This window comes from Rhineura floridana, chromosome 6, assembly GCF_030035675.1.
Source record: "Rhineura floridana isolate rRhiFlo1 chromosome 6, rRhiFlo1.hap2, whole genome shotgun sequence".
In the NCBI taxonomy this organism is placed as follows: domain Eukaryota; kingdom Metazoa; phylum Chordata; class Lepidosauria; order Squamata; family Rhineuridae; genus Rhineura; species Rhineura floridana.
In genome coordinates this window covers 53,343,698-53,369,611 of record NC_084485.1, presented here as the reverse complement: position 1 = coordinate 53,369,611, position 25,914 = coordinate 53,343,698, and the positions used below count along the sequence as shown (strand labels likewise).

At 41.2% G+C, this 25,914-nt stretch overlaps 1 protein-coding gene across 3 annotated transcripts in view; it reads left to right on the top strand.

The window, feature by feature from the left end:
* The window catches only part of LOC133387331 (uncharacterized), a 57,486-nt gene that overhangs the window by 14,216 nt on the left and 17,356 nt on the right, over positions 1 to 25,914 (top strand). Inside the window, exon 1 of one of the 3 annotated variants that reach the window (XM_061631893.1) lies at positions 602 to 646. The exons of the other annotated variants lie outside the window; for them this stretch is intronic. Within the exon in view, the coding sequence (XP_061487877.1) occupies positions 603 to 646 (44 nt within the window). The 5' untranslated portion in view covers position 602. Of the gene's footprint in view, positions 1 to 601; positions 647 to 25,914 lie in introns of those variants that run through there. 3 annotated transcript variants of the gene reach the window in all.

Below are 25,914 nucleotides of genomic sequence, written 5' to 3'. Positions count from 1 at the left end.
CCATTCCAAATGCTAACTTATTTCAGGGAATCAGAAGCATGAGACATTTGCACTTAACTACACTATAAACTGACTCTTATTTTCCATTAGGTTTAATTGTAGTATAATTTTATTTTGTGAGCATATGTAATAACATAAAATTAAAACAGCTATATTAAGCAAATCACATAGATCTGGCAAAATAAATCAAATAATATTAATTACAGTACCGTATATTCCGGCGTATAAGACGACTTTTTAACCCTGGAAAATCTTCTCCAAAGTCGGGGGTTGTCTTATACGCCGGGTGTCATCTTATTAGGGTTGCCATATTGCCCGGATAGCCGGGTTTTACCCGGATTCTAAGCATGCCACCCGGCGCCCGGCTAGCCCCTTAGGTGGCCCGGATTCTCAGCTTTCATTTTAAAAAAAAATTAAGTTTCTAGGTGGTGCGGTTCTCGAGATATATATAAAAACGTCAGGCACCCCCCCCCGGTTAAATCTTTTTTTAAACTACTGTATAGCACTTCGTAGCTTTAACCCCGCCCGTTCAGGATGTCAGCCAATCAGTGAAGTGTTTGTGTGGTGGCAGTGTCTGCAAAACTTCCTTGCGAGGCCAGAAAATGGTGGTTTCCCCTCCTGTTTATCTGAAAATCTCATCAATTGGGTAGGTATATACATTTCAGTTTTTCCCCCTGTTGTGTGTAGGAGTCAGATCCTGGGCAGTGTTTTGAAAACCTTTCCAATAGTTGCTTTTGGGGGTAAAAACAGTGCTAATCCCATATGTCCAGAGTAAATCCTATTGAATTCAGTAGGAATTACTTTTGAGTAGACATGATTATGAATATGCTGAAAATCAATGGGACTTTGGAGTGAATGTAAAAAAGAATTGTGTTTGTGTTCTCTTTCTGCCCCCCCCCCCGTCCTATTTTAAAGCAAGTAGGCAGGGCTTACTTAGGTATTGCAGTTTTTATTCTGTAGGAAACTAATACTGATTTTTAAAAAACTAATACTGATTTTTCTGCAATGACCAATTGGTTTGACAATAAACTATTATATGGGCTGTATGTATTTATACATCTGCAGTGTGTGCGTGTGTGTATGGAGACTTTCCAACACCCCTGTGAGGTAGGGTTGGAAACCAAAGCAGCTCACAACAAGAAATAAAGCCATTTAAAATCCAATAACCATAAAAACAAGTATAAACAGTTGCAAAACAGTGTAAAGTGGCATGATTCGGAATTTTGGGTTGTGTGAATGAAGTTGCTTATCACTTGAGGTTGCATTTCTGTCCCTGTTTGAGTAAGCCCCATTGAATACGCTGGGACTTGCTTCTGAATAAATAAATTTAGGATTGCACTATAAATATCTTTACAGTTTGTGTAAATAATAAATATATTTGATAGTTATGCTTATATAAATATTTCTTCATTTATCATATTTTTGGTTTTTGGTTAGGAATCCTGACTGGTTGTGAGATGCTTAGTTTTTTGCCTTATAGGAATCTTGTTGTGGTTGGTATGGTATTACACTTAGGAAAGTGTTACTGCCTTCTGTATTTTTTTTTCCTATTTGCATTTCACTTATCTTTAACCTCACTCCGTTACAGCCATAGAAGCAACAGCAGCATATGCAAGATAATTAACTCCCATTAGTGATAAGAACAAGAATTTATAATTATTATTTCAATTAAAACAAGAGGCTTATCAATACTTTGAAGAGGACCAGATATTTATTTTCTTTCTGAGCCCAGGACTGGGTCTTTCATGATGCCCGGTGTGTGTGTGTGTGTGGGGGGAGCAGGAGAGTAGTCGATAAGACAGACATCCTGGCATTGATAATCGAATTAGCAAGGTATGTGTGGGGTTGTTGTACACTTCCAGGCTCAGTTTCATTTTGAGTATGGAGGTGGAACCTGTGTAGATGTGGTTATCAAAGGGAGAAGAAATTTTGAGTTAAGCAAAGCTCTGCTTTTATAAAACCTAAGAAACATACAGTACTTTGAATGTCTGAGTGCCTGCACCAGTGGAATACTGGAGGAACTTGTAAAACTTGCTGCAACAGTATTTAGAACTGAGCATGTGGTGTGAAAGACTCCTTTTCCTAACATTTTGGCCTGTTTTTCTCTGATTGTGTATTTTTATTGTTTTTACTATATTTGTAAGCTGTGCTGAGCTCTGTTTTTAACAGCAAAAGGGCAGGATATAAATTCTCTTAATCAATCAATAAATACTCCATAGTGTTGGAAACTAGAGTCTAGGCATTTAATGTTGCTTTTAAAAAAAAGATTTCTCACATCTTTCCCCAGTTTTTGGTGGTAATTCCTAGGGACAAAAAACAACTGGACAATCCAAATATTAATATTTATAAGTTTATAAGTGACAGTTTTCCTGCTAAGTACCTGCATGTCATAAGCAGGGGTAGTCTTATACAGCGAGTATATCCCAAACTCTATATTTTAACTGGAAAAGTTGGGGGTCGTCTTATACGCCCAGTCGTCTTATACGCCGGAATATACGGTAATTTAAACAAAGTACACCATTTAAAGTTAAAAGGTCAACATTAATACATGTTAGTAAAGGTTAAAATTAATCTCCTTTAATAAAAAACATTACTGTGGCAAATGTACTTTGGCTTGGTAATCCAAAATATGTTATCCTTTAAAAAAATGTATAGAGTGCATATATGAAAGCTTCCACTTTGCAAATTACCAAATTTGTATCAGAATTTAGTAACAAAAAATGAGTTTCTGATAAGCTGACCAGTTAATTTTTCCTCTTAGAATGAGAGTCCGGTATCTGTTGTGAATTTCCTTAGTTGACTGTATCCAGAGAGGGCTTTACCCACAATGAAAGGTTGCTTGCTTAAATGATAAGACAAGGAGATATAAGAGCAGTCTAGGGATACTTGGAGAATGTTAATTCTTCTTGCCTGATAGTTATTTAGCAAGGTTCATAGTGTATGTGAGATAAAACTAATAGGGATCTTTAAAGATGAATATTAAAATACCTTCTTTGCAATATCCTTGTGATACAATATTCAGAATGAAAGTAGTGTTTCCCAGTATGGGACATCTAACCCCAACAGTTGGGGGAGTCAAGAGCAGGCTGGTGACCCAGAGGATTGGAGAAAACTACAGATTCTCAGGCTCTGTTTTTTTTTATAGCACCATATAATAACCCTTTACCAGTTGCATCATTCAATCGATAGATCATCTGTCGCGTTGTTCTGGCAACAAGTTTTCAGTGCGGTCTCAGTATAGCAATCTGGTTTGAGGTATCACAAAGCAAGATATATTCATAGAGACATGGAGTTGTATTAAACAAAACGATAAGGCAATTGTTCTGTCAGTGCAAGGATTTCTCCTTGTGCAATGGAACAGTCTCCCCCTTTCCTCCCCCTGCACCTTCCTAAATCTGTCCTGGGGGTCTCCCAACCTTCCATAGCAGATATGGGGATGACACTGGGTCTGTGGAGGATAAGGGGGGGAACTCTAGCAAAAAAAGTTAATTGAATACCACCCTGGTTTTCCCCTCTTTCCTATATAAACAAGGGTACCCTTGGGCTCTCATATTCCTCATTTTGGAAAGGTTAGAACCCTTATTCTGTGTGGGGCTTAATTATAAAGATCAGAGGTAGGGATCCTCAGGCCTGGGGGCCAAACGCAACCCTCCAAGCCTCTCCAGCTTGGCTTTGGGACTCTCACCAGGCCACAATTCCTCACCAGTCACATCCGCTCTCCCCAGACCACAGTTCTCACCAGGTCTGCTCCATGCCATCCTTCAGTGTTTTTGCCTTCCTGAAATGTGTCCTTGGATTCTGATAATGCTTTTTGCTTGCCTGGATGGAGGACAGAGAAATTAGTCTGCTACAATATTTGCATTTGTTGTTCCACTCACCAGTGGCATGTGGCCCTCAGAAGATCGCCCCTACCTATGAGCTGGAGTGGAGCCTGTTGCTTGTTCCTAAGCCTCCAGATCCATGGTTTGGAGGATCAGGAATGAGGCATCTGAATGGTGGCTAACACATTTGATGAAGAGACATGACTTCAGAGATGAACAACTTTATATTCGAGTGTGATATAAACTACATGTTATTTTTGCACCAGCTGAGGCATTTCAAAAATCCAGTGTATTTTTTAAAAATCTAATTAAAAAAAAAACCCTGAGATATTTAGTCAAATTATCGAATTTTATCCACTTCATTTTTATTTGGTATCAGTATTAGAATCTTATTGGCCAGAATCCACTGGCACAAACACTCATTTTCTCATTCTGTGCCATACCATCCCCTGTGCCAGCTGGTAGCATCTCCGCAAGCTGGGGTACCATGTTATCATTTGGGAATAATAGTCACGGAGACTCTTTTCATATGGAGGCAGATGCTGGTTTCCATTCATCTTCCTGATCTGTAAGAAATACGAGCCTGTTATTTACTAAATCCTTCAGAGTCTGTCTATTGGCTTCCATCTCTATAGAGCTGCTTTTCTGTAAGGCTTTACAGTATGGTGCCCCAACTGAGAAGCATCTTTCTATGACAAGCCCCTGCACTTGCATGCCTGCTGGGGATGCCAGAGAGGGTTTGTCAGTCTGGAAACACACATCAGTCTCTGCTGTCGTCTCACGTGTGCTCCCCTCTGCTATGGTTGCTAATGTATCTGGTTGCTGGTGCAGATGCCATCTGGATTATTCCCTGAGCTCTGATTCTCCCCACCCCTCTGAAGTGTTTTCCACCCGGTGATAGTAGTACATAGTGACATAGAGGAGCTTCAGGAGAGAGACTGGATTTTCAGGAATAAATAAGAGTTTTGCTTTTTAAAATCCTAATCAGGAGTCACCCCTATACCAAACTCAGGGTTGGCTTGACCCTATGGCCAGAAAGAGATGCTGGGTCATGTGGACTATTGAGAGGGAAGAGGGCAGAAGCTCCCTGGACAGCATTACAGAGCAGGGTATGCCAGAGTCTAAACTAGTGTGATATACACAGTTCTCACTCCGGCATGGCTGGGGAGCAAGGGACCTTCAGCCCTGCCATTGAATCCTTTGTGCAGTCATTGAATCCTTGGTGCAATAAAAAATAGATTAACCACTTGACTGATGTTGCTGACTCCATCAATTGGACCGATCCATTGACCCAAACCTAACTGGTGGATATGAACTTAATCCCAGATAAGTTGTACTGCTGACTAGCTGAGTAAAACCATCACAGTTAGACCTAATGAAGGGTTAGTGTGCTTTGGAATGGCTAGATGAAATGAGAGATGATATATAGGATGCTAGTTATAAATGTGGAAGCTCTGCAGACTCTGTGGCAGGACTGCAATGCTGTCATCTGGACATGACTGTATATGGTTGCAGTAGCCTATTGACCCAGCTACAAATATCCCCTCCTCTTGGTTTCATCTCTTTGTGACTTTCCTAACCTTTCAAGAGAGGAGGCAACAGCTGCCCTGCCAGTCCTTTTGGGGGCATGTGGCGATCTCATCCCTTGTCTATGTTGCTTTAAAAATAGTTTTCAAACAAACATCTTCACCCTTTTCAAAATGATCCCCAAGCCATGGGTGTGAAATCACAGCTTTATCCCTCCAGCCCAGCCTTTTCCTCATTGCTTTTACATTCTTCTCTCTTTTCTCCATTAGCAGCTACCTTGTGTTTGGTCTCATTTTACAAGGACCTCTGTCAGTCATTTTTGTGCAACTTTGAAAATTGTGCATTTGTGGTTAACCACCTGCTCTGTTTTATGCTGAATGCCAGCTTTTCCTGACTTGGGGATGTGTTTTGAAGCATGCATTCATTCTGCTGTTCTCGGAATGATTTTCAGTTTGTGCCTGAAGACACCTAAATTGGATGTCTGATTTGACAGCTTGAAATATGCTTTGACCCTTAGATGAGGGGCTGAGATATTAGAGGCATGAATGGAGAATATTAAGGAATCCACCGTTGTTGTATTGGCAATTGACAACCTGTTCTCTCTCATAATAATACTAGGCTTTTATGAATTGCTCATTAGGATCTTCCTTCATTAGGATCTTTAGGTTTTGGTTTTAATTATTGTCACCCAAACAGTGATACTTTGTACCTTGGGGAAATGTCATTCACCCAGTAGATTATCCCTGGCTTTTGTGATTGCCTTTGGGTTGCACAAGAGTTTTAGGTATCTCTTCAGGATTGTCAGCTCACAACAATCCAGACATGTTCCAAAATGTTAAATCTCCTGATGCAGACAGAATGAAGACAGTCCTGGCTCCTCCCATCTCTTTCTTCCCTGGTTCTGTCATCAGCGCTTCTCCCCCATCTGCCCCACAGCATGCCTGGAATCCTGCACAGTAACAACAACAACAATAATAATACACTTTATTTCTACCCCGCCCTTTTTCCAATAGGACTCAGAGCAGCTTACAGCTAAAAGATAACATACCATTAAAACATAGAAATGTATACAATTAAAAATAGAATTAAACTATGAGAAAAACAGACTCTTTAGACCAGTAGACTAGACAGCAGGAGGAAGCCTTCTCCTGACTCATTTCCTACTGTACCTGGAGATCTAAAGGAATGTGGCTGGTGGCATATAGTTGCACAGTGTCAACTCTACAGCAGCTGGATATTTTCGGTAACCTTAACAAGGAGTAGTGTATTCCCCCCTGCCAGGCAAATGCCTGCCCAGCATCTTATCCAGATGCATTGCTTTTAAAAAAATATCTAGCACATGGCTCTTCAGTTTTGTAAGCCTTTCGCTTTTTCTTTTTTAAAATAATTATATGAAAATTGTGAACTCACTCTTTTTCTCTCTCTTGTGCTGGTGTGTACCACATTTAAAGGAGGAGGGGATAAGGCTTTTCCCTCCACCCTGGGTGCCCATTAATCTGGATATTGTGCAATTGGCTTCTGAGCATTTTGCATGGTTATATCACATCTGATTATGCTGGAAGGACTTTTATTGATTTAAATTCCACTTGCACTGATATCAGTGGTGCAAACTCAACAGGGATTCAGAATAAATAGCACCTGCTTAGCATTGAAATATGGCAAAGTGGGGGCCAGATGAGCCTCCTTAGGGATATAATTCCATAAACAGGGTGGCACCACTGAGAGGGCCCTCAGATTCCCTAACCCCAGACAACCTATTTATGATATTGGAAGCACCCAAGAGGAGGGCCTTGAATAATGATCTTAATGCATAGGCAGGTGTTCTTTTTAGCATCCTGACCTTGTTGGCAGTTATGGAATAGGAAGTATGGAATCCCCATCAACTGAACTTAACTAGCTAACAGAACAATCCTTTATTCAAGTTATACTGGCTGAGGAACTATAGGATTTGGCAGAAGCCCTGCTACCTGACAGAACCCAAGATAAGTTGCTGGTACAAAAGATGTATTGATGGAACTGTCAACACAGGATGGAATCACGGATGATTTGGGGACAGAGCACATGTCTATCATATCCTAAACTTCTCAAGACCATACAGAGAAACACACTGAGTCAGACCATTGGTCCATCTAGCTCAGCATTTTTGCACAGACTCACAGGGCTCCCAGAGTTTCTGGCATGGATCTCTCCCAGCCCTACCTAGAGATGCTGGGGATTGAACCTGGGACCTTCTGCATGCAAAAGGATGCTCTCTAAGTTATGCCTCTGTCAATTGGGAAACTTTACTATAATAATAATTACTAGCATTTATTATCAGCCCTTCACCCAAAGGTCCCAGAGTGGGTTACAACAAATTTAAAATACAGCATTAAAACAGTAAAAACAAGTTAGAATCATGAAAATAGGATGGGTCCTAAAAATATACGTCTCAGGCATCAATGGCCAGGGTAAAGAGGTGTGTCTTCAGCATTCACCTAAAACTGTACACTGAAGTTGCCAGACACACCTTGATGAGGAGGGAGTGTATGCTTTAATTTGGATTCCTGCATTGAGCAGGGGGTTGGACTTGATGGCCTTATTGGTCCGTCCCAACTCTACTATTGTAGGATTTTATGAGTTCTACAACTTAGGGGCCACCACAGAGAATGCCCTCTCCTGGGCCACCACCAGCCCAAGCTTCTGAAGGTGGCAGAACTACCAAAAGGGCCCCACTGCTGATCTCAACACCTGAGAGGGTCTGTAAGGAAGGAGGTAGTCTTTCAGATATTTGGGACCTAAGTCATTTAGGGCTTTAAACGCTAGCATGAGCACCTTTGAATTAGGCCCAGAAATGAACTGGCAATCAGTGCAGCTGTTTTAAAATGGGATATATTAGATCTAAAGGGAACGTCAGGCAGTTATATGGCTGTTGCATTTTGGACCAGTTAAAGTTTCCGAGTTGTCTTCAAGGGCAGCCCTATGCAGAGCACATTGCAGTAATCCAATCTGGAAGTTACCATAGTATGGAGTGCTGTGGCAAAGTCATCTCTGCCCAAGAGGGGCTGGAGCTGGAAAAAGGCACTCGTAGCCACTGAGGGCACCTGAGCCTCTAGTGGCAAGGTTGGATCCAGGAGTACCCCCAAGCTGCGAATCTGCTCCTTCCAAGGGAGAGCAATCCCATCCAGAACAGGCTATCTCCCCACCTCTTGGACATGAGAACTCGACACATAACACCTCTATGTTTTCAGGATTTAGCTTCAATTTATTGGCCCACATCCAGCCCATCACTGCCTCCCAGCACTTTTGCATCAGCCCTGGACTTGGCACAAAGAATTTCTCTCCCTTGACTTCAGTAGAAGCCACCCATACATTGGCCACCACCCTGCCCACATTGCCACAACAGAGCATAGGATAAGGTATAACTCAACACCCAATCACAGCAAACCACCACCAGTATATATAAACTTCCACACAGGAGGACTGCAACCCAGATGATAGAGCTATATCTCTCAGATAATGTAGTCTCTGCACATTCAGAGAAAGATCTTCAAACTATCCTAAGTGTCTTCGCAGAAGCATATGGAAGGCTTGGGCTCTCACTTAATATTAAAAAAACCAAAGTGCTTCATCAGCAGGTGCGAACTAGTTCCTCTGTAGCACCATCAATCCAGCTTAATGGTGTGACATTGGAGAACGTTGATTGTGATGTTGCTATCACATTGATCACTTCCCCTATCTCGGCAGCCATCTCTCTGTAAAAGCTGACATCGATGCTGAAATTCAACATTTCTGAGTTCTGCAAGTGCTGCATTCTCCTGAATGAAGCGTAGAGTGTTCGAGGATCGGGATATTCGCAGGGAGACCAAAGTGCTTATTTACAAAGCCATTGTACTACCGACCTTACTGTATGCCTGTGAAACATGGACCATTTATAAACTCCACTTCCAACTTCTTGAAAGATTCCACCAACGCTGCCTCTGGAAAATTCTGCAAATTACTTGGGAAGTCAGACGGACTAATGTTAGTGTTTTGGAAGAAGCAAAGACTACCAGTGTTGAAACAATGATCCTTCAACATCAACTTTGCTGGACCGGCCATGTTGTTCGAATGCCTAATCACCATCTTCCAAAGCAGCTTCTTTACTCCCAACTTAAGGATGGAAAACGGAACATCGGTGGACAGCAAAAGAGGTTTAAAGGTGTTCTTAAAGTGAATCTAAAAAAATGTAACATGAACATCGACAACTGGAAAGTCGTGCGAACAGGACAAATGAGCTAAGCAGAAGGCACGTGAAACAAATCCTCATTGTGACCATCTTCCATCTGGAAACCTATGTCCTCACTGTGGGAGGCTGTGTGGATCCAGAATTGGCCTCCACAGTCACTTACGGACCCACTGTTAAAGACCTTATCTTGGAAGACAATCTTACTCGGCCATGAGTGATCGCCAATGATGAATGAATGGTGATCTCTCAGATCTACCAGTGGTCACACTTAGAGTTCACAAGAGCAAACTATGGTGAGGAGAAACAGCAAGAAAGGGCATTTGCACAAATAGGAGCACTAGCTTGCACAAACAACCGGTCTCCAGCACACTCCTAGGGTCTTGAGCACATTGCTAACAGTCCTTTTCCTGGAACTCTTATAGGTAGCACGCCTTAGGACTCTTGACATCAGCATCCACTCCGTACCAGGATTGTGAGATAATTCCATGAAGTGCTTGAACTTTCCAAAGTGCGAGAAAAGTGCTAAGTATTATGATTATTATTAATAATAATTAGAAAAGCAGCAAGGCTTCTGCTTCCAGTAGTGCTCTGTAATTCTAGGAACTTGTTTTTAAAACAAAAAAAACCTTTTACTTGATTTTTTTATTTGATTCCCCTGCCTCCCCCCAAAAAATCCTTAGGGAACTTTTTTATATATAAAAAGAATAATAGTGTGGCTGTCCTTGCCTCCTGATCCCCACTCCCTAGAACTGGAGATGGAGAATCCTGCTTTTGGCATTGGACTGTTGTGGCTAGCGCTAAGGTTAAAATTCAGATTGCTTGATTGCTTAGGAAGGCCAACAAGGGTGGGGATAATGGGGAACGTGCACCTTTTCAGCAACCTCCTCCTCTAACAAAGGTGTTTATCCCATTGACAAGCAGTCAAGCAAGCCCCTGCGGGCCTTTTGTAATTGCTGCATAAGCAGAGGATCAAGTAGCACTTAATGGGTGCAGGCTGTTATAAAACATTCTTGAAAAGGGGGCCCCTCATGAAGGGCGAATGTTTGCTGCACTCTCACATAAGCCACTTGCTTGTAACAGGTGCTTTTTTTAGCCCCTCCTTCAACCAGCCAACATCTTCAGTGATCCCCTCCTTTCCTCTTCTTGCCACTGGCTAGGCTGAGTTGTGTGACTCTTGCTTGCTGAAACATTCACAAATCATTGCTGAGATTAGCAGGAAAGCATGTGAAAAAGACATGGAAATGCAGAAATAGTGGGCAGAGGCAGAAGGCAAACAACAGGGTCAGTTCCATTCAGTGCAGGCTTTTTAGTATTTTACTTTATTTTTAAAAAGTCATATCCTGCTTTTTCCTTCTCAAAAAGAAACAAAGCTGCTTGCAGCAATAAAATATACATTGTCAAAGACAAAAACACAACTCAAATCCACAAAATGCATTTAAGCAACCATCAAGAAAGCCAACCCAATGTCATATAAACAAAAAAAATCCAAAACCAATAAAAACAGCAGTTCACAAAACCAAAGTTGAGACACACAGAGAGGAAAAGAGTATTAACACAATCATAGCGAGAAGATAAAAGTTCTTTAGCTGAAGGCCTTCTTAACAACTAGGCCTGAAACCAAAACATAATGGCTTGGCAAATCTCAAATCAGGCTTGCCAGGTCAGAAGCATCCCAAACCCTGAGATTTCAGGGGCGGGCCCTAGTGATATCATGGGGGCAAGCTGTACTGATGTCATGGGGATGGGCTGTAGTGATGTCATGGGGTGGGCCCAAGTGATGTCACAGGGGTGGGTCTTAGTGAGGTCACAGGGGCGAGCCCTAGTGATGTCATTAAGCATGATACCTTAAGCATCAACCACAGTTGCTTGGAGCATATAATTCAAACAAAAACATTTCTCTGATTGGAAATTAAGATAGAAATCTTAGTTTAAAGATAGAGCCTGGGTAGGGAACATTTAATCTAGCCTGCTTGCTTCTCGCAAGAAGGGTTTAAGTGCCTTCAGGCCAGCCCATTTACTAGAAGGCCATTGTAGGAAGAAAGGATCCTTGTCTTGTGGAGATGTTAGATAGGAGCACTCAGGAGTAAAGATGGATACCCCTGAAGGCTGAAATTCTAAACACACTTACCAAGCCCCATAGAACTCAATAGGACTTACTTCTGAGTTAATATGGTTTTGATGGTGCTGTAGGTAAAGCTTGACTAGGGATCCTCTGCAGAGATGTTCATATCTAAGCAGGGTTGGCAACCCCCTGCCTGGAATGCCCTGCCCCTATCTTTTAACATGGCTGCTCCAAACCTCTTTACAGATTTGACCCTTCACTTTGGAAAGAGGTCTGAAAGATCAGTAAGAGTAAGAGGATTCTCTACCCTTTTCTGTCTACCTTGTGGGCTGCTATAAACTCACTTTGACAGCCAACACAACTCCAGTGAGTAATAATTGACAGAGAAAACACACATGGTTTGATCTACCTTCACAGACAGAGCTTGGGAACAACAACAATTGCAGCCACACTTCCCAGTCTGTGAATTCTCTTTTACCACTATTGGGCAAGAAACAAACCGTCATGCAACTAACAAGATGCATCATCGGTAGTTTTAAGGGGATTGAGCTGAGCACATGGAACCATTGTTGTTACTTCTATGGATGTAAGGGAGTGAGGTTAAAGGTAAATGAAATGCAAAAAGAAAAAGAAAAGACAATGATGATTTCCTAAATGCAATACCATACCAACCACAAAAAAATTCCTATGAGTAAGGCAGAAAACTCAGCATCCCACATTAAGTCAGGATTCCTAACCAAAAACCAAAACTAAAAAATCCTGGCAGCCAGTTAGCCAAGGTCACAAACATCCCCATGCAGCACAACCTGACATGGGTGCTGCAGTTAGTGCAGAATGCTGTGGCACAATTGCTGACAAGAGTAACACCCTATCAGCACATAATACCTCTGCACTGATTGCTGATTTGCTACCAGGCCAAGTTCAAGGTGTGCCTTCCATGTTATGTGTGCCACATAGTACAGTTCTGCTCTTGGAAGAAATCAGTCTTTTAATGTGGCAGCTATACTTTGGAACTCCCTGCCTATTGGCATTAGGCAGATACTTTCATTGTTCTCTTCAGCACCTGCTAAAAACATTTTTGTTCAGACAAGCTTACCCAGGCAGGTAGAAGCTATTGTGTTTTTTATCTGTTTTTAAAGCATTGTTGGTTTTATTATTTTGAATGTTTTTAAATACCTGTTTTTAACTGTTTTTGCCAATAATTTTATTGTTTTAATTCCTTCTGTAAACCGCTTTAAGATTTTTTACAATAAAGTGGTATATAAATCTTGTAAATAAAAGACATAAATAAATTTTAGAGTCACTGTGGCCCTTGGGACTTTCCCCCCTTTTAGGAACAAAGGAATGTACCTTACTGACTCAGGCCATTTGATACCATCTAGCTCAGTACAGATGACATAGACTAGCATTGGCTGTCCAGGATTCCAGGCAATACTCTTTTCCAGAGATTGAATTTTGGACCTGCATGCAAAGCATATGACCTGCCACTGAGCTACAGCCTTTTCCCTGTTTAAAAAATATCTTTTAAAATTGTTCTTTTCATTTCACTAATGAATGCACAGCATACCTAGAGCAGATCCACATAATTCATATAAAACACATTAAACACACATTTGAAGCACATGAATCCCACTACAGAATCATGGGAACTGTAGTTTGTTAAGGATAGTGGGAACAATAACTGAGGGGGAAACTATACTTCCTAGGATTCTTTAGGGAAAGTCATGCACTTTAAATGCAATATAATATGGGTCTACTTGATAAACTTTGCCTGCATGTAAATTGTTTTAATTATTTTTAAAAAATGTAAATGAGCTATAAAGTTTACTGAGTGACCATGGGCTACTCGTCTCTCAGACTAATCTGCCCCTCAGGATGAATAATAATAATAATAATAAAATTTAATTTATGTGTCGCCTATCTGGCCGATGGCCACTCTAGGCGACGTACATGCAAAGGTTAAAACACCATACAGTAAAATGCAATAATACAATATATAAACAATACAGCGATACAGGAGCGATAACAATACTAGTGCAGGGTAGGAGGCATATCAGTTATAAAAGTTAACCCTCCCCGGAAATCCCAAAGGCCTCTTGAAAGAGCCAGGTCTTTAAGGCTTTATGGAATACATTTAGGGAAGAGGCGTGCCGTAGATCTTGTGGAAGGGAGTTCCAAAGGGTGGGGCCGCCACTGAGAAAGCCCTCTCTCTAGTTCCCGCCAATCTAGCTGTTTTTGTCGGCGGGATTGAGAGAAGGCCCTGTGTGGCTGATCTTGTCGGGCGGCATAATTGGTGGCGTTGAAGGCGCTCCATTAGATAAACTGGGCCGAGACCGTATAGGGATTTAAAGGTTAATACCAACACCTTGAATTGGGCCCGGAAAACAACTGGAAGCCAGTGTAGATCGAATAACACTGGTGTGATGTGATCCCGGCGGCGACTATTCGTAAGTAGTTGAGCCGCCGCGTTTTGTATAAGTTGTAGTTTCCGGACCGTTTTCAAGGGTAACCCCACGTAGAGCGCATTACAGTAACCTAATCGAGAGGTGACCAGGGCGTGTACTACCAGTGGGAGCTGATGAACAGGAAGGTAGGGTTGCAGCCTTCGTATGAGGTGTAGTTGATACCAGGCTGCCTGGCTCACTGCCGAAATCTGAGCCTCCATGGACAGCCTGGAATCAAGTACAACCCCGAGGCTGCGGACCTGGTCCTTCAGGGGTAGACTCACCCCATTGAACTTCAGGTCAACATCTCCCAACCTTCTCTTATCCCCCACGAGTAGTACCTCGGTTTTATCGGGGTTCAACTTCAGCTTGTTCCTTCCCATCCATCCACTCACAGATTCCAGGCACTTGGACAAGGTCTCCACAGTCAACTCTGGTGAAGATTTAAACGAGAGATAGAGCTGAGTGTCATCCGCATATTGGTGACACTGCAGCCCAAATCTCCTAATGATTGTCCCCAGCGGCTTCATATAAATATTAAATAGCATGGGAGAGAGGATAGAACCCTGTGGCACACCACAATTGAGTGGCCAAGGGTCTGAAACCTCCTCCCCCAATGCTACCTGTTGGTACCTATCGGAGAGAAAGGAATGGAACCACCGTAATACAGTGCCTCCAATTCCCAATCCCTCCAGGCGATGTAAAAGGGTACTGTGGTCGACAGTATCAAAAGCCGCCGAGAGATCAAGGAGGACAAGAAAGGTGAATTCTCCCCTATCTAATGCCCTCCTCATATCATCTACCAGAGCGACCAAGGCTGTTTCAGTTCCGTGACCAGTCCTGAAACCTGATTGGTATGGATCCAAGTAATCTGTTTCATCCAAGTGTGCTGACAACTGGTTGGCCACCACTCGCTCAATGACCTTGCCCAGGAATGGTAGATTCGAAATTGGGCGAAAGTTATTAAAGACTTGGGGATCCAAGGAGGGCTTCTTTAAGATGGGCTTTACAATTGCCTCCTTGAAGGCTGATGGCATCACACCCTCTTTCAAGGATGCGTTTACCACCGCTTTAAACCCCTTGCCCAATTTCTCTCTGCAGCTCATAAGGAGCCACGAATACAGCAGAGGGGAACCATGACCATCCCAAGGAAGAAGATCACACTTAAAATGTAGAGGAAGTAATAATTTACAATCATAGTGTGAAATCAAATACTTATCGGGACATAGTATGAAGAAATATTTATATAAGCATGACTGTCAAAGATGTTTATTATGTACACAACCTGTAAAGATATTTGTAGTGCAATCCTATGATTGTTTACTCAGAAGCAAGTCCCAATGTATTCAATGGGACTTACTCAAACAGGGAAGCTTGCACAGAACTGTACCCTCAAGTGATAAGGAACACTTACCCAACCCAAAATTCAGAATCATGCTACTTTAAGCTGTTTTGCAACCATTTATAGTTTTTGTGGTTATTGGTTTTTAAATGGCTTTATTTCTTGTTGTGAGCTGCCTTGGTTTCCAGTCAGCAATCCTACCTCACAGCGTTGTTAGGAAGACTCCGTACACACAGAGAGAGACACATTGGAGATGTAAAAATACATAGACCCCTTATAATAGTTTATTGTCAAAACCAGTTGGTCATTGCAGAACATTTTTTCAAAAAAATAATATCAATATTAGTTTCCTACATAATAAAAGCAATGATACCTATGTGAACCCTTCCTAATTGCTTTAAAAATAGGATTGGAGGAGGAGAGAAAGATTTCCACCACAAGCACAATCCTTTGCTATGTTCACTCAAAAGTCCCATTAACCATGTTTACTCAAAAGTAAGTCCTATTGAATTCATTGGGGTTTACTCTGGGTATGTGGATTAGAGCTGCAGCTTTACTCTCAGAAAAGCAAGTGTAGGATTAAAGCTTCATATTGGGAAGGTTTTCAAAACAGTGTCATCTTCAACAGCCCAGGAAAATTTAAACTTGTTGGACTCCTACACGCAACAGAAAAAAAAATACTTTTGGTACTGCTGAAAGGTATATACTTACTCATTTCATGATATTTTCAGATAAACGGGGGGGAAACAGTTTTCTACATTTGCAATGCAGTCTAGGTACTGCCTGGAGGCCCAGAAATCCCTTGTCAATCACAACCCTGACCTCACTGATTGGCTACAAACCTGAAAGAGGGGAGTTAGAGCAGCCAGCTAAGAGATCATTTCACTGAAGTTGTGGAGTGTGGATGGTGGATGTTTTGGTGTATATCTCATGAACTGCCCCACCTAGAAACTTATTTTTTTAAAAAAATGAAAGCTGAGAGTCCGGAGATTAAGCTGACTCACCCGGAGATCCCAAAAATCCAGACTCTCCAGCCAAAAATGGGACATCTGGCAACCCTTAAAGGAGGACATCTCCATTTTAGTTGCTAATCTCCAGACCCCTCTATCAAACCAACTTCAGCCTACCCATCAGAGCCTCCACCAAAGAGGCCCTATGCATTGATGCCTAGCAGGCTTCAGACAGGCAAGAAATTTGGAGCAGGGCCTCAGATGATGAACGGACCATGTGAAGAAGAATATATGGGAAAAGGAGGAGTACTACTACTCCCCATTGCTGAGGGGCCCACAGGAAAAGCCTATTTTGATCACTTGAATTGGATTGGTGCTAGTGATTTCTCAGAGTCTTAGGGCTTTTCTCTGGGGCTTATTATGAAATGAACATCAGAAGATCTTGAAAACATAGAAAGGCAAAGTGGTACCATACAGGCCTAACCACTAGAGTACACTGCAAAGAACGTTTCTGAATCACGACTCTCAGAATTCCGTGGAGTCCCACACAAGAAACTTAAAAAGCCATGTTGACGCTCATGTGTACTTGCTTGGACTGGTTTGAAGATAACTGTGTAACTGAAGTGAGGAAAGCAACTGACAAACATTAAAGATGAATTTGTAGCTGAATATGTAGGGCAGTATCCAATGCACTTGTTCCATTAGGGTAAGGATTTACACTTGTGCAATGGAACCCTCCCCACATCCCATGTCTTCCCCAAATCCCATAACAGATTTAGCGGGTGCATGGAGGGGAGAGACGGGGGGGTTCCATTGCACAAGCATAAATCCTTGTCCTAATGAAACAAGTGACTTAGCGCTACTTTGGATACAAGCAGGGTTGATAAAAAAACAATGATTGGATTTTTAAAATTTAAATTGGATTTTTAAAAATTTAAATCAGATTTCAATTTTTTTCTAAAACAGTTAAAAAAAGAGCCTAGGTCAAAGATACCATCATGAATACTAATTATCCAACTTCTAATTATATTCTATGAATACGTTAACAGCACTTTATGGAGATAGGAGATAACCTATATCAGTCCTATTCTCCAGCTGGAATACATGTCTCTCAAGGCCTTACCTCTCTCAAGTACAAAGATAGAGAAGGTTAATGAATAAAGAATTTGGGAAGGGGAAGTAGATCTGAACGAGGAGACCACTGAAGTGGTAATCCAGTTCTTAACAGCAGTAACCTCTTCTGCAGGTATAGAGAGAACTTTTTCTTCTTTGGACTAATTCATTCTAAATTGAGAAATAAGTTGGGAACTGAAAAAGCAGGAAAGCTTGCATTTCTTTTCCAGACAATGAACAAGGAAGACAAAGGTGAAGAAGAAGATTGAGTTAACCATACCACCCAATATTTTAAGTTTCTCATGTTGACTTGGTTGAAATTGCCTAAATTTTATTTGTTAAAAAACTTTGTTTATCTAAAAACTGAAATAGTTCACCATTCAAAAATCTGCATGCATGTTTTGTTAATGTCGTTGGTCGTTGAAGAAGAAAACTAGCCAGAAGAATAAACGATCTTATTAGTACAGTTTAAAAGCCTATTTGGTGGTGGTGATTCTGGCACATCATGACAAAAACATCATGATTAATTGGACAGTTGGAGCTGATTCATCTCCTGAATGACTTCACAAGTTCATTCTGCTTTAGTACTAAAATGACCATATTATCATCCCATTTTTAATGAAAATTAATCTGAAAACAATTCAGAAAAATTGCATAGTGGGTACCCACCTTCTAATGAAACCTACATCTCTGAATGCGTATTAAGGTTATATTAAACGACAATGTACTTCTAGTAAAAATGATGATTAAATAGAATCGTCCTCACTAGTGATTTAAACTATGGTTTAAATAACTAAAATTGAGTCCTTCAGAGAAGTTTGATTTAAATCAAATCAGACCTTGATTCAAGCCATAGTAATAATTGTGATATATTATAGACATCCATCATCAGGAATATAGGGCATTGTCGTATTCCTAGTCAGATTATTTGTTCATCTAGCCAGTATTGACTCTGCTGTGATTGCTATAAACTCTCCTGGGTCTGATTCACATCATGTGCTGCCTGAGATCTTTTTAAATGGAGATACAAGAGATTAACCTGAGACTTTCTGCATGGAAAGCATTAGTCCAACCACTGAGCTGTGGTTCCCTCCCCATTACTTCATTATGACACAGGAACTTTGCTGGAAGTAATGATAATGAAGTAATGATAATGAAGGCTCATTGTTTGTGCTATCTCTTTTTTCATTCCTGTGATTTAGAGGAAACTTTAAGGCCACAATGGAAATGGAATCCTCCCTTAGGGATTGAGACTGATAAGAGCTGCCAATGTGGGAGCAGTTGAAATCTTAGCTTCCCCCAGGAACATCAGTGTGGGATCTTTTTTATGATGGACACTCACTGTCTTGGACATAAATCACTGCCACAAATGAACCTTTAGAGGACACAATCTGTGTGGTCCCTGGAAGGAAAAAAACACCTGTGTTTAAATAGATAAATTGATTATGCTGCTATTTTTTAATACTTAAAAAAAATAGGTGGCAACATGTGAATGGATTGTCTGCAACAATCTGAAGGCCTCGTTGTGGAAGGCTCCTCAAAGGAAAGGGCTGGCACAGATGCACTCTTGAGTTTGCTGCAGTCGGTTGGATAGAGGGGTCTGTAGATTAGCAACTAAAATGGAGATGTCCTTCCAGGATCAAGCAATAATCTCAACTGTGACTGTTTACTTAGAAAGAAATTATTAAGCTGAATGTTGGTTTGTTGGAGTCAATGGAATATGCAGGATTTTTTTCCCATTAGAGTAAAATAATGGGGCATAACAAGATGCTATAAGAGTTGGGACTCTGCAGTCCTTATCTTAGATTGGACACATTTGTCCTTGCCAATGATCCCATGAGAGAGCAGACATTCCAGCATGTAAAGGAATTATTGTTGTTATTTGGAGGGCTGTCAGTGACTGCAAGTAACCCTTCTTTTTGTTGCCTTCTGTCTGTAGAATGAGAGAACATGACTTGAGTCTGAACTACTAATTTAAGAGAAGTCCTTATTCCTGACATTATTGACACTTTTCTAGGAAGGCAAGAATAACTGTATGCCAAGTGGTGATTAATTAGAAGCTACAAGGGCTGTAGACCCTTTTATAAATAACTATAAAAAGAGGTGATAAACATTCGTTGGGGTAATTTACATTGTTCACCCAATTCACCCTTTAAAAGTGCCAATGCACAGAAACTAGCACCTCTTATGTTGGTGGTGTCAAACACATGCAGCATTAGCTTCTGTTTATGTGAGGGGTGTGTGTGTGTCATGGTCCAGATCTCACAGTTCATGATAGATTTCCCAATAAAATCCACTCATACGCCCAAGGCCTGTAGTGAAAGAATTTTTACTAGAGCTGGCATCACAAAAGGGTAAGGGTGTTGACAGTTAACAAATACTACTGCTGGTGATGTGAAAGGGCAGCTTCTGTGGGATTGCTCCCCTCAAGAACACCAAGGACTGTTTGGATTATCTATATCAGCAGGAGTTAGGAATGGAGCAGTTTGCTGGCGAATTGCTTCCGTGCCTCTCCTTTTGTATGCCCATTTTTCTCTTTGCTGCGTTTGCAATATGGCAATTCTCATATCTGTTAAGTTTATGTGGCTCCATGTGATCATCAAGTCTGGGACAAGGTCCAAAATATTCAGAATCTGGTTTATAGACTTTCTTTAATAGGCTGGGATTCTTCTGTCCTCTTTGTGCACTGGGGAGGTTTGGAATGTCTGTCTGTCTAATCTCCTTGCACAAAAAAAGTATGGGTTTGTATGAAGGCTTGAGAGCTCTGTTGACCTTATGTCAGACTCACTAGCCTAACTTAGATTTATTTCTTAATAAAAATACTTGTATACTGCATTTTCATAAAAAGCATCAAAGCAGTTTATAACAATTATATATACACAGTAAAAAAGATTTAAAATCACAGATCGCCATCTAATTTACAGAAAATGCTTTTCTTAATTGGCTGCAAAAGCCTGATGGTATAGAAATTCTTTCAGCAAAAGTTTAAAGGTTAATACAGAAGACGCCTGCTGAATTGATTGGAACAGCATTCCACAAGACTGGGCTGATGACACTAAAAGCCTCAATTTTGTGGTGATGTCAAATGGGCCTCACCAATTCAAGGGACAACCAGTGATGCTCCTACAGATTCTCTCAGTGACTGAGCTGGGATATAATGGTTCAAGGCAGTCTATAAAGTATCCTGGACCTGTTGTTCAGGACTTTGTAAATTAATAGCTGGACCTTGAACCTGGGTCGGTATTAAAGGGGCAGCCAGTGCAGATGTTTTAACAGTAGTGTCACATGTTGTCAGTCATGTGCCCCTTTCCAGACCAGACCCAAGGGCAGCCCCACATAGAGCACATTGCAGTAATCCAGCCTTGAGGTTACCAGCGCATGGACTACAGTAGATATTCCCCAAAAATACATGGTTGCTCTCACCAAAAATTGCAGCCATGTGTAGAGAAACAGGGATCTGCCTTATACCAGGTCACACTGTTTGTCCATCTAGCTCAGTGTTGTGTACTTTGAGTGGTAGCGATTTTGCAGGGTTCCAGGCAGTCTTTCACATTGCCTGCTACTTGTTCCTTTTTCTAACTGGAGACACCAAGTGAATGAGCTTGGGGCCCTCTCCATGCAAAGCATGTGCTCATCACTGAGCTATGGTCCCTTCTGCCTTCTGTTTCATCACGTCAGGGCCACTGAGAGGGCCACCGAGCCATCAGGAGGCCCATACTCAGTCTCTAGCCCCTTTAGGACAAAAATTGTGAACCAAACCTTTCAGCATTTGTGAAGTCAGAGCTGTGATTGTTGAGAGCTAGAGAGAAATTTAGTCATTCAAACCCAAGGAGGACAGATTTTCTGGTTTATTTTGAAGCTGTTCTTTTGGAAGTTTCACTTCAGTCAATACATTGTCTTGTTGCGTGCTCTGAATCTATTGACCATTAGGGGCAATAGATATAGTTAGTTAGTTGAAAGGGCCCTGCTTGAATTCTCTACTTGTTACTTTCCTGAAGTTTAAGCATACCTGTGATTGGTTAGACTGATATTCTCAGGGCTGTCATCACTTCCAGTTCCTCTTCCTCCTTCCCACAATTCTCTCCCTTCCTTTTGAATTCTGCTAGTGTAAGTGATTGAACTTACAAGATCTGAACAGGGTGGTTCATGACAGATGCTCTTGGAGGTCGCTGATTCATAGGGTCGCCATAAGTCATAGTTGACTTGAAGGCACATAACAACAACAACAAGTGTAAATGATTAGGCTTTCCTATCCACATGGCCTTTCTTAATAAAATGTGTTTATTTTGTTTAAGATAAACACCACTCTCTTTCATATTCTTGTATACTGTATCTCCAATAAGCTCTGTTGCATAAAGCAACTGTCTTCATGTTCTTGGGTGCGCTCTAGATTCAGATGATGGGGAAGGACTGTCTGTGTCATATTCACACCATACATTTATTCCACTATTATTCCACTTTAAAAAGTCATGGCTTCCCCCCCAAAATCCTGGGAAGTGTAGTTTGTGAAGGGTACTGAGAGGCCTCTATTCCCCTCAGAGAGCTACAGTTCGTTGATTGGTTTAATGATCAATTCCTCTTCCCAGAGAATTCTGGGAACTGCAGGTCTGTGAGGGGAATTGGGGTCTCCTAACAACTCTCAGCACCCTTCAGAAACTACACTTCCCAGGATTCTTTGGGGAAAGCCATGATTGTTTGAAGTGGAATAATAGTGCAATAAATATACAGTGTGAATGCAGCCCTGGTTTATTTTGAAGCTGTTTTTTTTTTCCATTTCTTGGTAGACAAGTGATTGTTGTCCAGAGAAAATAATTGAGAAATCCAGGATTTTGATGTAGCTGTGACTAGGCAGTGGCATCTGCACCCAAATGGAAAAGATAGCAGCAAAGTTCATACTCTTTCTAACTACCTTTTAATTTCATGTAAAATATATATTTCTGAGTGTGTAAACATTAAAACAAAAACAAAAAAACTGTTAATGCAAATAAAACCCATCATTAGTATATTTATATTGCGGGGGTAGGGATATGGTGGTTGAGAAAGTGATGTTACATCAGCCCTGCAACGTACTCCAGTATTGCTGTACAACTATTGGGGAGCGGGGACTGAGAGAGTAAGGTACGACAACCTTGTAGAGTAGTCTAGTATTGTTATCCAGGGTCCTGGGTTTTTCTTTTTAAGGAAACACAGTTGTGGTGACTGTTAAGTTAGTTGGAGCAGCAACATGGTGTGAAGTGGCATTAATTGCTTTCCCACTCTGGGAAAAAATTGGGGTGTTCTTAGGGGTGGGTTATTGCTGCTGGTATAAACAAATAGGTCTATTCTTTGAAAGGGTTGACTTTTTACTCAAAAAAGAGAGGAAAAGGTGGCTGTTAGAATTGTGCTGGTAACAGCAAATAACTTTGCTGTAGTTATTATGAGATATAATAAATAACCACATTAAACTCTCTTAGAATATCATGTTTGCTTTTTAACAGTGTTTCTCAGTATGGGCACCTGAGCCCAGCTTCCTGAACCTTTTCCGGCATGAAAATTCAATTATGGAAAAGCTTTGCCTATTAACATTCTGTCTATCAGACATATTATTAATTATGCTTGGCCATTGATTTATTTTTGGTTGCTCCACCTTATGCATAAAACAGGATACAGATTTGCATAGATACAAAGCACATGCAAATGTTATGCAAATTTGTGTCATCCTTTGCCATTGGGGCTGAGGGCCTAATTTACCTGCAGGGTACTAGACCCAGAAAACCTAGGTTCTACTCCTAGGCGGTTGTGTTTTTTAAAAAAGGAATTCTGATAATAAACAAAAGCAATAAACAAACGGTATATTTTTGCATGAAGAAGAAGCAGGTAAGAAGCAACACAGCCAATACCAGCACAACACTAACAGTAATTTACCTTATGAACAACTGCAAGCAAAAAGACATCTGAAGTGCCATGGGCTATGGCACATTGCCATTGCCATTAACATATGCAGGAAAAGGAAACCATATTCAGAAAATGTCTCCTCTTGTATCCTCTAGCCAACAAGTTAGTTTATCTGCCAGCACCACCCACCACACCCTATCATGCCATCCTTTCATAGAGAAGTCCTCCTCAGATTTCCAGAAGTAGACAATCTCTGTATGAGCCACGGCAAATAACTGTTCAACCAGGACTTTATGAATAAGGTTTTTTTTGTTATCCCCTCCCTAAAAACAGTTAATAATGCCAAGGCTGGATCAGGGTGCAATGACTGCCAAACAGTGTCATTGATTATATCACTCTCCCCAAAGGGCTTAACCTTAGCACATTCCCACCAGAGATAGGTCAGCAAGATGAGAAAGCTCCATTAATATAGTAGAATTTCACCGGGGTAACGGTAATGATTTGGCTGGGGTTTGACTTCTAGGCTAGGTATGCCCATAGCTTTGGCAGTCTCCTCAGTTTCAAAAGCAGTTTGACACATGGCATAGTGTGAGGACTGCTGTTCATGAAACATAAGCCCAAAGCCCTGTTGTGGGTAAGGAACTATGTGCAGGTTGGATCTAGATGCAGGTTGCTAGATGACAAGAGAGAGGTTCAAAGATGCAGAATGTAAAGTGAGATATGTCTAGAAAAAAATATGCTGAATGAATCTAAAAAGCACATGGCTGGCCTAAGGCAACGAGAGATTGTCCATTCACTGTCATGAAGATAAACATTACACAGGCAGCCCTTTGAACAATCTGGAGATACCTGATCTACCAATAAAAGAGATTGACAGGAGCCTGCTGGGCTTCATTAATGCCCTAGATGGAAAACTGTTTGCCTGCCATTATCTTCACTTGAAAGGCTTGGATTTGCACCAGTTGACAGTGGACAACAAAAGGAGACCAACATTGTTCTCCTCTTCTGTCTTTCTAATAGGTTGGTTTATACCTCTTGGCCTATTTACACCTCCTTGCCTATGCCATCTAAGAATCCACCTCAGCCTCAGTACATTTACTGAAAAGGTAAAGGTGTCCCCGCACTTATACGAGTTGTTTCCGACACTTAGGGTGACGTCTTGTGATGTTTACAAGGCAGACTGTATATATGGGGTGGGATTGCCAGTTCCTTCCCCGGCCTTTCTTTACCCCCCAGCATATGCCAGGTACTCATTTTACCGACCACGGATGGATGGAAGGCTGAGTGGACCTTGACCCCTTTTACCAGAGATTCGACTTCCTCCTTCCGTTGGAATCGACCTCTGGCCATGAGCAGAGCTTCGGCTGCGTTACTGCCGCTTACCATTCTGTGCCACGGAGGATCTGAAGCCATCTGTATTTTCCACCCTGCCATACCAATCATTTGTGTTTTGAGTACCTGTCCCTTCATAATTTCTACGCTACATAACATCTATATGGCTGTGAGATCCATTTGCACTATTTATTTGCCAGTTGCTGTTTCCTGGCAACCTGAAGTCTAAGGTTCTCAGACCACAGTAGTAAGGAAAGTGTTTCTTTCTATTCACACATGGGAACAGATTCTGACCCTCCTCCAGTCAGGATTAGGCTAGATTACAATAAAATATTTCCTGAAGGAAGAGTCCCAACTCCCAATGTTGCGATAATTTTCTGTTACTGTTGCATTTTTTTCTGTCTTCCACCCATAAAATGCCAGAAACATTTGCTTAAGGAATGCTGCATCTATATTTTATTTTATTTGACAATTGCAGGAGATAAGACTTCACTTGTTTATTTTTCTTTTCTTTGGAAAACAAAAGCAGACAAGGAATATGAAATGAAAGGCAATGTTATATTGTGTTGCCTGAATGTGACTTTTCCAAGAACCTCAGCTGATACCTACGGAGAAAAATAAGAGGGGGAGAACATTCCATTGTGCAAAAATCCTTGCACTGACGGAACATTCAATTTACCACTATGCTGAGGTGTAGACTGGACTACTTTAGGATGCAAGAGGAGGGGTTTTTTTTAATACCTCCCCACATTTTATTTTTAAAAAATCCATGTAAATAAAATACTAGCACAGCAGGGAGAGATATACTAGCCCATTTTCCTTGTTGCTGTGCTAGTTCATTAACGGTGGGGCGATCTGAATTCGCCTGCAGTCTGAAATGGTACATTCCATTCTTCCACCTCAGCATTCTACTACCTCATTATGCTGGATATGTAGATCAGACATTAGACATGGTTACCTTCCAGTTCAGAAAAAAATGTTTACCTATATACCAGGCAGAGGAGCAATGTGATAACGGTAGTATGCCACAGAGGGTGCCTTCTGTAACTATTTTGCAGGAGGGATTAAAGAACATACCAGAATATTAAGTTTGTGCAATGAAAGTGGCTTGAAGGTCTCTGTTGCCCTAACACAAGAAATCCACTTTAGAAAAGAGTGACTTTTTGTGGGTTTTGTGGTGATGGGAAAATGCAATAAAAACTGTGCAATGCATGAATGGCTAATGCAAGTACCCCACAAGCAAGT